The sequence below is a fragment of the Acipenser ruthenus genome, chromosome 7, assembly GCF_902713425.1.
Source record: "Acipenser ruthenus chromosome 7, fAciRut3.2 maternal haplotype, whole genome shotgun sequence".
Classification (NCBI taxonomy): Eukaryota; Metazoa; Chordata; class Actinopteri; order Acipenseriformes; family Acipenseridae; genus Acipenser; species Acipenser ruthenus.
The window spans coordinates 27,417,918-27,435,380 of NC_081195.1; the positions used below are offsets into that span (position 1 = coordinate 27,417,918).

Here is a 17,463-nt window from a genome sequence, read left to right on the forward strand (position 1 = left end):
CTCTTTGGATCGTGCAATTCACAGTGACTTGACTTCATTGGGGCTCATATGTTGTTTACGGCATAGCAGTGTCTGCATTGGCGAGGGAACCCTGTAACACTGAATGAACATTGAAAAATATCTCTGAAGTAAGACTAGGTTGTGTAGAGCTTACTTTACTCAACTCAATTAACTACAAGACAATGTATGTCATGAAGTAGTTTACCTTGTTTCTCCCTGAAATACCTTGTGTGTATTTCAGGTAGAAACATTTCTTAATAGTACTGTTTTATTTTAGTTTTATTTCCTGCTATGGCTGTTTCTTTGCAATACACAAAGTGGCTGTTGACACATTTTAAATAAAGTAATAACACCATTACTGAGGTTTACTTATGTCTTTTTTTTTTAAAGCTGAACAAGAAAATACAAACTATCAATTATTATTATTTTTTTTAATTTAGTAGTCGCCAAATGTTTTTTTAAATAATTTTCTCCCAATTTGGAATAGCCAATTATTTTTAGGCTCAGCTCACCGCTACCACCCCTGCGCTGACTCGGAAGGGCGAAGACGAACACACACTGTCCTCCGAAGTGTGTGCCATCAGCCAACCGTTTCTTTTCACACTGCAGACCCACCATGCAGCCACCTAAGAGCTACAGCGTCGGAGGACAATGCAGCTCTGGGAAGCTTACAGGCAAGCCCGCAGGCGCCCAGCCAGACTACAGGGGTCGCTGGTGGCGCGGTGAGCCGAGGACACCCTGGCCGACCTAACCCTCCCTCCCCCTGGACGACGCTCTGCCAATTGAGCGCCGCCCCCTGGGAGCTCCTGTCCTCAGTCGGCAGTGGAATACCCTGGACTCGAACCGGCAACATCCAGGCTATAGGGCGCATCCTGCACTCCACGCAGAGCGCCTTTACTGGATGCGCCACTCTGGAGCCCCCCAAACTATCAAATTTAACTTGAATAAACACTTCAAATAAAATCCACTTTTAAAAGGAGGTATTGTATCCCCTGATTTGATTTGAATCTGAAACGTGGAAAAGGGGGTAAAACTCACCGTTTTAATTCACCATCCTACGAAGACTGTTTAACTCCTTTCTGTAGTAGGTGTCACCAGGTTTATTTTAGAGGAGATTTTTTTGTAGCCTTTTATAGGGTAGGAATTATACTTCTCCAGCTAATTCAAAGTTAGAGTATCTGGAAATGCATTTTGAAAGATTGTTGGAAAACCCCTCATTCCTTCCAGTGCTGGTGTTGGATATAAAACTCGTTTCTCTGCAATGATCTCATTCATTGTCTGAGCACAGCAGTATTGTCCCGACCCCTCCTCGCTCACAGCTGATCCTCTTCAGGGATAGAAATAAGATGTTCATATACACAGCGTCCTGGTCCAGTGCACAGCGTCCTGGTCCAGTGCACAGGGTCCTGGTCCAGTGCCCAGCGCCCTGGTCCAGTGCCCAGCGCCCTGGTCCAGTGCCCAGCGTCCTGGTCCAGTGCCCAGCGTCCTGGTCCAGTGCCCAGCGTCCTGGTCCAGTGCCCAGCGTCCTGGTCCAGTGCAGAGCCTCCTCGTAGCCTGGCTTCCTGTCCCTCTTCACTTCCTCCCTCACTTCCTGTATTTAGGGGCGGTGAGCCTGCTCTGTGGAAGACCTGGCATGCACCAGGAAGCCTTCTCAAGCTGGTTCCGCACAGTCGACGGGGGAGGAAAGTTTGTAAATGACGCTGTGAGCTGCTTGACTTGCACTTATGAGAAAGTTCTGTGTGATTTACAGTATTTCTGTGATTTCATTTCTCAAAGCATTCATTGAAGTTCTGTGGCATGTTAGCTTGTTTCCTTGTGTGTGCTGGACTCAGGGCTCAGTCAGGGGGGATCCTAGTACCAGGGACACAGGCAGACAGGCAGGAGATGGGCTGCTGTGTGTTCATTTGGTTCTACTTGTTGTCCCTTTGTAGCTGTGCTGCTCACAGTGCTGTGGTTGAGGGCACACATGCAGGGGCAACTCCTGTTATTCAATTCCATTTTAAAATCCATTCCAATTCCTTTTACCGACATGCTGTAGGCTCATGATGGTGTCTCTGTGTGGTCGGCTTCTTTTCTCTGTTGTGTGTGACTAGCTCATAGCCGTGGTTGTCAGCGTGTATGTGTCTCAGTGTCAGTGTCTCTGCATGCCTGTGTGTGTAGCCTTGGTCAGCTTCCTTTCTCTTGTGTATGCCGTGTGCTCCTAGCCTTATTTGTTTATTTATTTGTTTATTTAGCAGATGCCTTTATCTAAGGTGACTTACAGAGACTCGGGTGTGTGAACTATGCATCAGCTGCAGAGTCACTTACAACTACGTCTCACCCGAAAGACGGAGCACAAGGAGGTTAAGAGACATCCTCAGGGTCACACAATGAGTCAGTGGCTGAAGTGGGATTTGAACCGGGGACCTCCTGGTTACAAGCCCTTTTCTTTAACCACTGGACCACACAGCCTTGCTTACTCCCTTTCTCTACCTCTCTGTCACTCAGTGTGCTGCGGGGATGCTGCTGTATTAGTTGAGGAGGCTTGCAGGCTATAGTTCCAGTGTACAGAGTTTGGTGGGGGCTCTCTGCCCCTCAGTTTGGTGGAGGGTGGGGTGGGGTGGGGGGTCTCTCTGCCACTCAATGTGCTGGGGGTGTAGGGGAGGGCTATTGCTCTATCTCAGTGTGGTGCGGGGCTCTCTCTCTTTGTCACTCAGTGTGGTGCAGGGCTCTCTCTGTCACTCAGTGTGGGGCAGGGCTCTCTCTCTGTCACTCAGTGTGGTGCGGGGCTCTCTCTGTCACTCAGTGTGGGGCAGGGCTCTCTCTCTGTCACTCAGTGTGGTGCGGGGCTCTCTCTCTTTGTCACTCGGTGTGGTGCGGGGCTCTCTCTCTGTCACTCGGTGTGGTGCGGGGCTCTCTCTCTGTGTCTCGGTGTGGTGCGGGGTTCTCTCTCTCTGTCTCTGTGTGGTGCGGGGCTCTCTCTCTGTCTCTGTGTGGTGCGGGGCTCTCTCTCTGTCTCTTTGTGGTGCGGGGTTCTCTCTCTCTGTCTCTGTGTGGTGCGGGGCTCTCTCTCTGTCTCTTTGTGGTGCGGGGTGCTCTCTCTGTGTGGTGCGGGGTTCTCTCTCTCTCTGTCTCTGTGTGGTGCTGGGCTCTCTCTCTGTCTCTTTGTGGTGCGGGGTTCTCTCTCTCTGTCTCTGTGTGGTGCGGGGCTCTCTCTCTGTCTCTTTGTGGTGCGGGGTGCTCTCTCTGTGTGGTGCGGGGTTCTCTCTCTCTGTCTCTGTGGTGCGGGGCTCTCTCTCTGTCTCTGTGTGGTGCGGGGCTCTCTCTCTGTCTCTGTGTGGTGCGGGGCTCTCTCTGTCACTCGGTGTTGTGCGGGGCTCTCTCTCTGTCTCTGTGTGGTGCAGGGCTCTCTCTGTCACTCGGTGTGGTGCAGGGCTCTCTCTCTGTTTCGGTGTGGTGCAGGGCTCTCTCTCTGTCTCTGTTTTGCAGGACTCTCTCTGTCTCTGTGGTGCAGGGCTCTCTCTCTCTGTCTCTGTGTGGTGCAGGACTCTCTCTCTCTGTCTCTGTGTGGTGCAGGGCTCCCTCTCTGTCTTTGTGGTGCGAGGCTCTCTCTCTGTCTCTGTGTGGTGCAGGGCTCCCTCTCTGTCTCTGTGTGGTGCAGGGCTCCCTCTTTCTGTCTCTGTGTGGTGCAGGGCTCTCTCTCTGTCTCTGTGTGGTGCAGGGCTCTCTCTCTCTCTCTCTCTGTGTGGTGCAGGGATGCTGCTGTATTGACTGAGGAGGCTCTCTGGCTGTTAATCCACTGCTGAACAGCTGGCCTGAGAGAGTAAACAGAGAACCTGTCCTGATGAGTTAGCCTGGCTAGGGTGGGTGTGATTAACCATTAACCACGTGTGTGTGGTTGTGCGTGTTAATATTATCATGTGTGTGTGCGTCCTCTAGCTGTGTGTGTCTTTTGGTTTCAGATTGGCTTGCAGGCTGTGTTCCTCTCTCTGTTTCTCTGGTGTCAGTGTGTGTGTGTGTCTTTTGGTTTCAGATTGGCTTGCAGGCTGTGCTCCTCTCTCTGTTTCTCTGGTGTCAGTGTGTGTGTGTATTGATGTGTGCTTCTGTTGCCCTGCAGGCTGTGCTCCTCTCTCTGTTTTTCTGGTGTCAGTGTGTGTGTGTTGTAAACGACTCACCCACACTCGGGTTCGTTGCCCCTTTAAGAATGCGACCCAGACACAAGAAATGGATTTTTTTCCAGCGCTCACGTGCTATATTTTTAATAAACACAAAATTAAAACGAAACACACAAAATAAACACCTAGCTCTTTCTGAGCACTAACTACACACGCAGGAACCTAACTAACACAGGACGGCTAAACCGTTTCCCTGTTCCACACACTTAACCATACAGGTTTGCACTGTACCTTTCTCGGGACTGCCAGGAAGCAGAGCACTCCTTCTGCCTCCTTCTCTTTAGCAGCCTCGAGCATACTGCCTGTTCTCCTTTTAAACTCCGCACCTGGGCCTAATTTCTAATAACGCCCAGGTGCGGATGATAACTAACAATAAAACAATTAAACAATTGAACAAAACAATAAAGCAATCCAAATCAAAACAGAGCATTTCTATAGCAGGGAGGTTTTAACCCCCTCCCTGCTGCTTCTCATAACCCGCTACTTTACACATCCCCCCCCTTGTCTTTCCAAGACACAGGCCACGAGACGGCCACCTCCTCCCCTAAAACATAACCACCCACCCTCAAGTCCACAAATGTCCTTTCTTGCCCTTTTCCACGGGCAGGCTTGAGGGTGGATCGGTCCACGTCCCGGCTCAGCCAGGTAGGGACCTCGCACCGGCGACAAGGGGACCCAACGGCTCAACAGGGGCGACCGGAGCGTAGACCGTGGCACTGGAGGATGCAGCAGTGGGCAGAGATCTTCCCCTGGGAACCGGCGCAGTGACGTCCGATCACCCAGGGGAAGCGAAGCAGCGAACAGGGGGAGCAAAAGCGACGTCTGGCAGCAGCCCAGCGACGTCTGGGTGCTCGGGAAGAGCGGAGCAGGGGACCAGGGGAAAAGCTGTGGCCAGTGCTGCACACTCCTGGGCTCAAGGTCCAGCGCAGGAAGGTCCGGGAAGACCGGCCGGGTGTCCTGGAGCAAAGGGTGAGGGACTGGACGCAGCGGTGCCGGACTGGACCGTAGGGGCGGTGGTCGGGGCTGTGGTGGAGGTAAACTTTTCACCTCCCCCCTGGGCTCCGGAAGCGGCGGCTCCTCCCCTCTGGGCTCCGGAAGCGGCGGCTCCTCCCCTCTGGGCTCCGGAAGCGGCGGCTCCTCCCCTCTGGGCTCCGGAAGCGGCGGCTCCTCCCCTCTGGGCTCCGGAAGCGGCGGCTCCTCCCCTCTGGGCTCCGGAAGCGGCGGCTCCTCCCCTCTGGGCTCCGGAAGCGGCGGCTCCTCCCCTCTGGGCTCCGGAAGCGGCGGCTCCTCCCCTCTGGGCTCCGGCAGCGGCGGCTCCTCCCCTCTGGGCTCCGGAAGCGGCGGCTCCTCCCCTCTGGGCTCCGGAAGCGGCGGCTCCTCCCCTCTGGGTTCTGGCAGCGGCAGCTCCTCCCCCTCTGGCTCGGGAGGCTGCGGAGCTCCGCTAGCCTGCTCCCATTCCAGGATTAACCGCTCCAATTCTGTTGGCTCCCTCCTTTTCACTGGAGCCAACCCCATCTCTCTCTCCCATCTCTCATTTCGCTCTCTTTGAGCGGCTGTATTTCTATTGATCTTCTCGATCAGTTCCCATAAATCCATATTTCTCTGGGTCGTAGGGGCGCCCACACTCGCTGCCACCATATGTAAACGACTCACCCACACTCGGGTTCGTTGCCCCTTTAAGAATGCGACCCAGCCACAAGAAATGGATTTTTTTCCAGCGCTCACGCGCTATATTTTTAATAAACACAAAATTAAAACGAAACACACAAAATAAACACCTAGCTCTTTCTGAGCACTAACTACACACGCAGGAACCTAACTAACACAGGACGGCTAAACCGTTTCCCTGTTCCACACACTTAACCATACAGGTTTGCACTGTACCTTTCTCGGGACTGCCAGGAAGCAGAGCACTCCTTCTGCCTCCTTCTCTTTAGCAGCCTCGAGCATACTGCCTGTTCTCCTTTTAAACCCCGCACCTGGGCCTAATTTCTAATAACGCCCAGGTGCGGATGATAACTAACAATAAAACAATTAAACAATTGAACAAAACAATAAAGCAATCCAAATCAAAACAGAGCATTTCTATAGCAGGGAGGTTTTAACCCCCTCCCTGCTGCTTCTCATAACCCGCTACTTTACAGTGTGTATTGATGTGTGCTTCTGTTGCCCTGCAGGCTGTGCTCCTCTCTCTGGTTCACTTGTTTTCTCGCTGTCAGGAGATTTCAGTTGCTCATGTTTTTGTGACGACATCAACCCTGTCATTGCACAAATTCACCTCAAAGCAAAGATTTTGAAACATCGTATAGTTTACCTCCCTCTCCCCACAGATTGCAAAAGCGTAATCTTTTTTTGTTATTAAATAAAAAACAGTGTTAGACTCGGGGTGGACGCAGTACACCCACTGTTTTTGGTGAAACAGCGTTTTTCACACTCCATCTTCATTTATTTATCTTATCTGGTTTTGGGAGAAATACTTTTTTTGTTTGTTTTTAAAGAAAGTTATCATATAATAATAATGTGTTGATTCAGTTAAGACATTTCTAAGGTAAACTAAGTGAAAATTAGCATATTACCTTATTTTTTTCCCAAAACTGACAAACTAAACGCTACAGACTCGATAAAAAACAGCATTTGCTCCACAACAGGCACTGCCTCCCTCATCGGTCCTGCGTTCCTAGCAAGATCTCTCGATTTGATGAAAATAATTGTGAGCGCTTATACAGCGAAAGTTGTTTAATCTCATATCAGTGTTTACAAAGACACTACACACCCATTTTACTAGGCTGTAATATAAAGCCTTCTGTTTATTTTATTGTATGCATTTTGTTGTGTTATTTTGTGACCTGTTATTTTTACAGTAGTTACAAGGTAGCACATTATTTTTACATACAATTACATTATTTTTTACACATTATTTTTACATACAATTACCCATTTATACAGTTGGGTTTTTACTGGAGCAATCTAGGTAAAGTACCTTGCTCAAGGGTACAGCAGCAATGTCCCCCACCTGGGATTGAACCCACGACCCTCCGGTCAAGAGTCCAGAGCCCTAACCACTACTCCACACTGCTGCTTATAATGAAAGATGCTATCTAATAAAGATTATGATGACCGTTGTTGTTATTGTTATAGTATTAATAATGCACAGATGATCAAAAGCAGGATGTTCTTCATTACAGTGAATGTGTGACTTAAAGCCTTGCTAGTTGCGCCTCTCTTTTTGTGGATGATATATCTTATGATATTATTATTATTATTATTATTATTATTATTTATTTCTTAGCAGACGCCCTTATCGGGTTTTAAATCATTATCTAATCCAAACATTTTTATTTTTGTTTTAAATGTTTATATAATTCTCTTTGTGACCAGGCAGGAGATGTGAATAGTCAGATTGTTTTCCGAATGGTTTCATATGGGCACATCCGGCATTAACATTTTTGAAAATCCAGTATTGGACTGAATACAGCCTTGCAGCCAAATAATATTCCTCAAGAACAGGCAAGGATAGCCCTCCTGGTTTAGAGAGTGACAGTCTCCTTTTCTTTATTCTGGGCTGGGAACCTTCCACAGATAATCTACACAACAGAGAGAATGGCAGCAATTTACAGTTTAGCACTGTCTACTATTAATTATAATTATTATACTGGTTTATTGGTAGCGTAAAACTTAGTTCCAATCTTCACATAATAAAATTCTTTACATGCAAATTTACATTTTCCCATCCAACTAACAATATGATTTTCATGGACCGAGGATCCCCAAAATATCGTCATCTTTTTAGGTGTACGATTGACTGCACTGGCACTATAAATGTGAAAAAAAATCCCCTGGGGCTTTGCCCCTGCACCTCACTGGGGGCCTGTGACATAAATACGATGATTCTTGGTTGTAAATCTCCCTCCCGACCTGTGAGGGCGCTAAGTAGCGAGAACAGAGTTCCCTGGACGGGCTGGTCTGACAGTTCTTTCCCAGGGTTCAAGGGAAGTCAGCCAACCAGGAAGGGAGCGAGACTCCGTTGCAATAACGCATTGACCCGGAAGGGAAACAATGTGGCAGCCGCGGATTGGAGAGGCGGTTGCACTTGTTTACCAAGGGGTCATGTGTGACGGCATAAAAGAGGGCAGAGAACCGCAATCTGTTCCTTTGTTTTGGGTATTTGTATTGAGACCGGAAGGACCCGTGTTATTGTATCGTGAGTGTTTTGTTCTGTTTGTCTAACTGTTGCTTGTTTGCTAGACGGCTAAACATGTTCCAGAGCTGTCACCAGAGGCCAGCACCCACCCGGAACATCACTGCACTAAAAAGCACACCATTATATATTCACCACGAGCACTACTGCACTCACTAAAGGACTGGGGGCCGTGTATGTTTTGTCTGTGTGTGGCAGTACCAAGCATTGGGTACGGCCTGTATTTCTTTATAGTTTCTGTTGGTCAGTTTTGACCGTTGGAATATAGATAAAAACAACCATCATATCACCAGTACTGTGCTTGTCATTGTCTGGAGCCCTGCATCGCCTCTACACCTGTCTTAAACTCCAGCATCACCTTACATGCAATTTGGCCTTGGCTGTTCTGAGTGAAGTTTGGAAACGTACAGCTTAAAGCTTTTTAGAGGACAATTTTTCGAAATCTGGCTGTGAGTACATTCGTATATCAGGTATTGGGACTGTCTTAAGACCACGTTGGTGGTTTCTGGTATGTAAAGCTGATGTTTGAGTGACATATTCACGGGCAGTGTCATCGGTAAATACAACAAAGTTATTTTTACAGAGATTTAGCAGTGTTTTCATTTCCTCATCTACAGAAGAAAAAGTATACTCGACCTATACTTTAAGAGCAAGTTAGTAGCTGTTTTTTCACTCAGTTCTAGACAGTTTCTTCAGATCTGTTCTTGAAATGGGCTTTTTATGATTTAAATAATTTAAGCCACAAGAAGCTGCATGTTTATCTTGTAGATTTAGGTGTTTGTTTGCCTGATGGAATTCAGAATCTTTAGCGATTATCAGGATTTTTATTCCAGGGGTGTTGCTGAAGGTAACTGTTAATCCAGTGCTCGAGTGACCCCCCCCCCCCCCCCTCCCCCCCAAAAACACACTGTCAGTCCAACAAAGTGAACGTTTTAATGAGCATTCAGATGTTTACAAAACAGCACTACACGTACAAATATAGCACTCTAAAGGGTATTTTTCTGTGTTACACTGTATATAACGTCACTCTGGAAAGCACCTCTGACTGTGGTACTGGTTGTACATTACATTTAAAACTGATTCACACAAGTGAAGCACTGTGTGTGTTGTATTTGTGAACACATACATATCAGTTCATTGTTTTCAGGGTTTTTTTTTAAACGTTAAAAAAGAAAAAAAATATGAACTGAATAAAGTACTGAAAACAAGATTCAACACTATTCTCAAAACAGCAGTCTGTATTCCATAGTGCTATTGGACCGTTGGACAGTTTTACAATGCCTATATATATATATATATATATATATATATATATATATATATATATATATATATATATATATATATATATATATATATATATATATAAACACCAGGTTTAAGCTATGGTAATTTTTCACAATGAACTTAAGTTTTTAGTACTTGCATTCACTCTGGGGTGCAGTCCAATCAATCAGTGGGAGATATTGCAGTTCTTCTCAGTTACCAGCTGAGGGATGTTGGGCTCCAGTGAAGTGGTGGCTACTCTAAGCACTGCATGCAGGTTATCATCTGTCAGCCTTGTTCTGAGGTGTGACTTGTCTAGCTTCATAAGGGAAAACACCTGTTCACAGATATAAGTGCTTCCAAACAAAGACAGCAATTTCAAAGCTTCTCTGCTAAGATTAGGAAACTGATTGTGGTCCAGTGATGGGTAGAATTCTAGGAGGCAGGTCCCTGTGTTTGCTCTTCAGCGCAGTGGTACACTGCAGTTCAATAACTTCAAGCTGGAGATCGTCAGGTACACTTTCTGCATCAACAGAGAAGGGATCCGCGAAGAGTTTAAAAGAGGCAGGCTCGCTCGCTGCTGAATTGCTCAAATCTGCTGGCAAACACCCATGTAGTTCCAGTTGCTTTCTTCCATGACAGACGTGTCTCTTCCCTTCTCTTGCAGAAAATGTTTTATTTCTTTTCGCAGTGAAAAGAACCTCTTTAGGACGTTGCCCCGGCTAAGCCATCTCATTTCAGTTTGATGAATCAGGTCACTGTAAGTGGTGCCGATATTCTCCTAAAAAAGATTGAAATTCACGGTGATTAAAAGATTGTGAACGAATAAAGTTAATTGTGGATACATAATTTCTTTAAACTTAATGTATTTTTCACACAAAGCATCCTGGTGTATTATACAGTGATGCTGCTTCAGCAGCGCAGCTCGATCCCCGATGTGCTTTTTAAACACCCTATAAAACCGTTAGTCTTGCCAACCATAGCCAGAGCACCGTCGGTTGTCACCCCCCACCAGTTTATCCCACTGCAAATTTAAATCTTCAACAGCTTTGTTTTTTTAGCTGATCATAGCTATTTCCAGACATGTCTGCTATGCATCTCTGCATAGTCATTCTGGAAAGACAAACGTTTTTAAAGGAATCTTCATTTTCTTTGCAAACAGCATCACATACTTTTACAAATTCCCCATCGGTAAAGGGATGTGATGATTTTGCAATTCGCTGCGCGACGTTGAAACTTGCTATTCAGCTTCAGATTCCTTCTTTTTCCGTTCAGAAACACCTTGCTGCCCCAGTAGTTGTATTTTGAGAGACGCCCATTTTTTCCGAACCAGACGTCCTGCTTTCTAATGTCTACTGTATTACTATTGGCTAATATGACAGAATCCCACCCAAATGGGCTGGGCTTGTGTATATTCCAAGCACTTCTAAACTTTAATCACCTCTGTCTGTCAAGTTATACTGTAATTCTATTGGCTAACATGATACAAAGCATTTTGAGGCGTCTACCACTCACACTCACTCTTAGTAGACTGGGTGGGAGTCACGTGTGGGTTCTGTCTTTCGTACGCTGCTTGTTTCCAGTGTGCGGTGCCTGACGTTTTTCATTTATAATATAAAAGTCCTTACAGGCTGTATTAAAGCAGTCAGGGGGGAGGGGGGGTTGTAGATAGCTGTCTGGATCAATTCCTGTTTTTCAATTCCAATTATATTCCTTCCTTTGAAGGCATTTGAATTGGAATTAGAAATGGATTTTAAAAAGGAATTGGAATTGAAGAACCAGAATTGACCCAGATCCTTATGGCTGTGAGTCACACTACTCCTGTGCTGTGTTCATATCCCGCAGCCAGGATCGTTTTATTTATGTGAAAAACAGTCATGGTGTTTTAAAAAGAGTTTGTGAACATGAATGAACTTGCTCTGTGTGCCCATTGTGAGCTGTAGCTGTTAGAATGGGTTGAGGTTAATGAGAAATACTGAAAAAAAACAGGGTGTGTCTGTCTCTGGTCTCCTCTCTCTGTCCCTCTGGGTTTCAGTCACATTAGCTGCTCTGCGCTTATCAATCAGTGGCCTGAATTAATTGACAGAGGGATCAATAGAGAGGAGAGGAGAGGAGGGGTCAGAGGGAAGGGAGGGGGAGCGATAGAGGGAGACTGGCAGTGGTTAAAGTGGGGGGGCCTGGGGGGAGCAGCCCTCCTAGCTATAGGGATCAAGGGGAGCTGGATAATAGCAAGTTTGTGAAGGGACTATAATGAGGAGTATATGATTATACATGAAAACTGCACAGTTAAATTATCATTGTGTGGGACAATCTTAACAACTGTTATTTAAATAAAACAGGGTACAAGAAACAGACCACCAGCAAATCATCTTCTCCCTACCTTATAAAATATAAAGGATGGATTCCTAGATTAATTGGAAAATTTAAAAACTTTCAGAAAGACTACAAACAAATTCTGGTTATCCCAAGAGAAGAATTTAGGAGCGTCTACATGAGGGGAGTCGCACTAAATAATACACTAGTGAGAGACTTGCACGAGATTCTCCTGACATTACAATACGAAATAGACTCGTATAGGCTCTTAGGTTCCAATAAAATGCAGGCTCTTGGGCTATATATTGATTTGAAGCTGTTCATACAATTGAAGGACTTGATATTTGAACCGGTTCTTAAGCAGATCAAAAAGACAACTTAACCTAACAGAGGGGTCTCTCTTATGAAAGAAACCCTATACTGGCTCCAGAAGAGATGAGGAGGGAGGGGGAATGCGTCTGCTGACAGAGCTGGAGAGGAGGTGAAGGGGAGAGCGGGGTGTGTGAGCGGAGCTGGAGAGAAGGTGAAGGGGAGAGCGGGGTGTGAGAGTGAGCAGAGCTGGAGAGGAGGTGAAGGGGAGAGCAGGGTGTGAGGGAGAGGAGGTGAAGCTGAAGGGGAGAGCGGGGTGTGAGAGTGAGCGGAGCTGGAGAGAAGGTGAAGGGGAGAGCGGGGTGTGAGAGTGAGCGGAGCTGGAGAGAAGGTGAAGGGGAGAGCGGGGTGTGAGAGTGAGCGGAGCTGGAGAGAAGGTGAAGGGGAGAGCGGGGTGTGTGAGTGAGCGGAGCTGGATAGGAGGTGAAGGGGAGAGCGGGGTGTGTGAGTGAGCAGAGCTGGAGAGGAGGTGAAGGGGAGAGCGGGGTGTGAGAGTGAGCGGAGCTGGAGAGAAGGTGAAGGGGAGAGCGGGGTGTGTGAGTGAGCGGAGCTGGATAGGAGGTGAAGGGGAGAGCGGGGTGTGTGAGTGAGCAGAGCTGGAGAGCGGGGTGTGAGAGTGAGCGGAGCTGGAGAGGAGGTGAAGGGGAGAGCAGGGTGTGAGGGAGAGGAGGTGAAGCTGAAGGGGAGAGCGGGGTGTGAGAGTGAGCGGAGCTGGAGAGGAGGTGAAGGGGAGAGCGGGGTGTGAGAGTGAACAGAGCTGGAGAGCGGGGTGTGAGAGTGAGCGAAGCTGGAGAGCGGGGTGTGAGAGTGAGCGGAGCTGGAGAGAAGGTGAAGGGGAGAGCAGGGTGTGAGGGAGAGGAGGTGAAGCTGAAGGGGAGAGCGGGGTGTGAGAGTGAGCGGAGCTGGAGAGGAGGTGAAGGGGAGAGCAGGGTGTGTGAGTGAGCAGAGCTGGAGAGCGGGGTGTGAGAGTGAGCGGAGCTGGAGAGAAGGTGAAGGGGAGAGCAGGGTGTGAGGGAGAGGAGGTGAAGCTGAAGGGGAGAGCGGGGTGTGAGAGTGAGCGGAGCTGGAGAGGAGGTGAAGGGGAGAGCGGGGTGTGAGAGTGAGCGGAGCTGGATAGGAGGTGAAGGGGAGAGCGGGGTGTGTGAGTGAGCAGAGCTGGAGAGCGGGGTGTGAGAGTGAGCGGAGCTGGAGAGGAGGTGAAGGGGAGAGCAGGGTGTGAGGGAGAGGAGGTGAAGCTGAAGGGGAGAGCGGGGTGTGAGAGTGAGCGGAGCTGGAGAGGAGGTGAAGGGGAGAGCGGGGTGTGAGAGTGAGCGGAGCTGGATAGGAGGTGAAGGGGAGAGCGGGGTGTGTGAGTGAGCAGAGCTGGAGAGCGGGGTGTGAGAGTGAGCGGAGCTGGAGAGGAGGTGAAGGGGAGAGCGGAGTGTGAGAGTGAGCAGAGCTGGAGAGGAGGTGAAGGGGAGAGCAGGGTGTGAGGGAGAGGAGGTGAAGCTGAAGGGGAGAGCGGGGTGTGAGAGTGAGCGGAGCTGGAGAGGAGGTGAAGGGGAGAGCGGGGTGTGAGAGTGAACAGAGCTGGAGAGCGGGGTGTGAGAGTGAGCAGAGCTGAGAATAAGAAAGAGAGGGGGGGGGCAAGGAGTGCTGAGTCACCATTGACACAACCTTTTAATCTGCAGGTCAGACTGTGCCTGAGTGTTTTAGTATCTGAGCCTGTCGCTTTGTGAGTGTCTGTGTGTGTGTGTGAGAGAGAGAGTTTAAGCATATTTAGCGGGGATGGACAAAATATTAGAAACCATTTAGCACACACTTACACCCCTCCTTGTGTGATAAAGAGCAGGCTGGGTGCAGGGCTGCCTCTGATTGTGAAGAACAGGCTGGGTGCAGGGCTGCCCTCTGATTGTGAAGAGCAGGCTGGGTGCAGGGCTGCGCTCTGATTGTGAAGAGCAGGCTGGGTGCAGGGCTGTGTCAGTTGTGTTTCATCGTCACAGTGTTGCAATGTGATGTCACAGTTTTGGTAACTATGCTGTGGGATTTGTGCTCTGACTGCCTCTCTCCCTCTCCTCCCAGCATGCCTCTCTGACAGGAAGCCGCTCTGAGAAGGGCTCTGGTTGGTCGAGCCGGTCGCTGGGAGCTCGCTGTCGGAACTCCATCGCCTCCTGCACCGACGAGCAGCCGCACATCGGCAACTACCGGCTGCTCAAGACCATCGGCAAGGGCAACTTCGCCAAGGTCAAGCTGGCCAGACACATCCTCACAGGCAGGGAGGTGAGAGCTGACCACACAATCAGCCCTGTCCACACGTTAATGAGCCCTGTCTACTGTCCACACGTTAATGAGCCCTGTCTACTGTCCACATGTTAATGAGCCCTGTCTACTGTCCACATGTTAATGAGCCCTGTCTACTGTCCACACGTTAATGAACCCTGTCTACTGTCCACATGTTAATGAGCCCTGTCTACTGTCCACACGTTAATGAGCCCTGTCTACTGTCCACACGTTAATGAGTCCTGTCTACTGTCCACACGTTAATGAACCCTGTCTACTGTCCACACGTTAATGAGTCCTGTCTACTGTCCACATGTTAATGAGCCCTGTCTACTGTCCACACGTTAATGAGCCCTGTCTACTGTCCACATGTTAATGAGCCCTGTCTACTGTCCACACGTTAATGAGCCCTGTCTACTGTCCACATGTTAATGAGCCCTGTCTACTGTCCACACGTTAATGAGTCCTGTCTACTGTCCACACGTTAATGAACCCTGTCTACTGTCCACACGTTAATGAGTCCTGTCTACTGTCCACATGTTAATGAGCCCTGTCTACTGTCCACACGTTAATGAGCCCTGTCTACTGTCCACATGTTAATGAGCCCTGTCTACTGTCCACACGTTAATGAACCCTGTCTACTGTCCACACGTTAATGAACCCTGTCTACTGTCCACACGTTAATGAACCCTGTCTACTGTCCACACGTTAATGAGCCCTGTCTACTGTCCACACGTTAATGAACCCTGTCTACTGTCCACACGTTAATGAACCCTGTCTACTGTCCACATGTTAATGAACCCTGTCTACTGTCCACATGTTAATGAGCCCTGTCTACTGTCCACATGTTAATGAGCCCTGTCTACTGTCCACACGTTAATGAGTCCTGTCTACTGTCCACATGTTAATGAACCCTGTCTACTGTCCACACGTTAATGAACCCTGTCTACTGTCCACACGTTAATGAACCCTGTCTACTGTCCACATGTTAATGAACCCTGTCTACTGTCCACATGTTAATGAGCCCTGTCTACTGTCCACACGTTAATGAACCCTGTCTACTGTCCACACGTTAATGAACCCTGTCTACTGTCCACACGTTAATGAACCCTGTCTACTGTCCACATGTTAATGAACCCTGTCTACTGTCCACATGTTAATGAGCCCTGTCTACTGTCCACATGTTAATGAGCCCTGTCTACTGTCCACACGTTAATGAGTCCTGTCTACTGTCCACACGTTAATGAACCCTGTCTACTGTCCACACGTTAATGAGCCCTGTTAGCTGTGCTCTAAGCACTATGGGTATTTGTCGGAGTCGAGTAGTTGAGGTAGAAATAGTGAACTAGTCGCAACTTTTCCAAAAATATGAACCAATCGTGTATTGGATAATGTGTGGTGCTCTATCTGTGAAGGGACTGTTTCTGAGTATATATTGGTGTTCTGAAATGACATTTATATTTATAGTGATTGCATGTCCATCCGTCTGAATCCACACACTTCAAATAATCACTGAAACAAGCAGGCCTAGTTGGGGCAGAACGGCTGCTTCTCTATCAGAATCCAACAGAGCACCAGCCAACGAGACTTAAAAACATTTTAACAAATCATGAAATCATGAAATCATGATTTGAAAACTTGTTTAAAGCAGCTTGGAATCTTTTAAATGGTTTGTTAACGTTCTGAATGTCATGATTATGTAACGGATTGCAAATGCAACCACACAGAATTTGTGATGAACACACACGTTTCTCTTTTTATTTATTTGTGTGTTTTATTTCCTACAGTGAAGCTAAGATTTCTGATTTCCTAACCTCCCCCTTTCTCTTCCTCTCCAATTTCAGGTTGCAATAAAAATCATTGACAAAACCCAGCTGAACCCGACCAGCCTGCAGAAGGTGAGAGGCGATGCTCTGACTCTTAATGTAGCAATAGTTTAAGAAGCGCAGTGACATCAGTATCTTCTGCCGTCTCTCAGGATCACAGCTGCTTCATCCTCCGGATTACTGGCTTGTGTTCTGCTGTGGTCTGCAGTGAAGTGAAGTTCATTGGGAATGTGTTTGAACAGCAAGGATGGAAATAAGACTCCCATTGCATAGCAGTTTGATCCATTCCAGGTTTTACTAAGAGTTTAATAAGAAGACACACCTGAGCTTGTTACCTAAACACTGGGGTTAGTCAAGCACCTTGTAAAACCTGGACTGAGTGAATCTGCTACGCAATAGAGTTTGCTCAGTAAGAGAGAGAGCAAGAGCAATGAGTGTGTCACTGTGGGAGTGGGGGGCAGTGTGGAGGGGTGATGGGTTTTGATTCCTCACGGTGTGGGTGGGTGTCACTGTGGGAGTGGGGGGCAGTGTGGAGGGGTGATGGGTTTTGATTCCTCACGGTGTGGGTGAGTTTCACTGTGGGAGTGGGGGGCAGTGTGTAGGGGTCATGGGTTTTGATTCCTCACGGTGTGGGTGAGTGTCACTGTGGGAGTGGGTGGCAGTGTGTAGGGGTCATGGGTTTTGATTCCTCACGGTGTGGGTGGGTGTCACTGTGGGAGTGGGGGGCAGTGTGTAGGGGTCATGGGTTTTGATTCCTCACGGTGTGGGTGAGTGTCACTGTGGGAGTGGGGGGCAGTGTGTAGGGGTCATGGGTTTTGATTCCTCACGGTGTGGGTGAGTGTCACTGTGGGAGTGGGGGGCAGTGTGGAGGGGTGATGGGTTTTGATTCCTCACGGTGTGGGTGAGTGTCACTGTGGGAGTGGGTGGCAGTGTGGAGGGGTGATGGGTTTTGATTCCTCACGGTGTGGGTGAGTGTCACTGTGGGAGTGGGGGGCAGTGTGGAGGGGTGATGGGTTTTGATTCCTCACGGTGTGGGTGGGTGTCACTGTGGGAGTGGGGGGCAGTGTGGAGGGGTGAT

The 17,463-nt window shown here is 48.3% G+C and overlaps 1 protein-coding gene across 4 annotated transcripts in view; it reads left to right on the forward strand.

The window, feature by feature from the left end:
• Window positions 1–17,463, forward strand: part of LOC117415759 (MAP/microtubule affinity-regulating kinase 4) — a 54,961-nt gene that overhangs the window by 4,679 nt on the left and 32,819 nt on the right. For all 4 annotated transcript variants that reach the window (XM_059026740.1, XM_059026736.1, XM_059026737.1 and 1 more), the window contains exons 2-3: window positions 14,362–14,559; window positions 16,404–16,457. In XM_059026740.1, coding sequence (XP_058882723.1) covers window positions 14,362–14,559; window positions 16,404–16,457 — 252 coding nt within the window. The remainder of the gene's footprint in view (window positions 1–14,361; window positions 14,560–16,403; window positions 16,458–17,463) is intronic.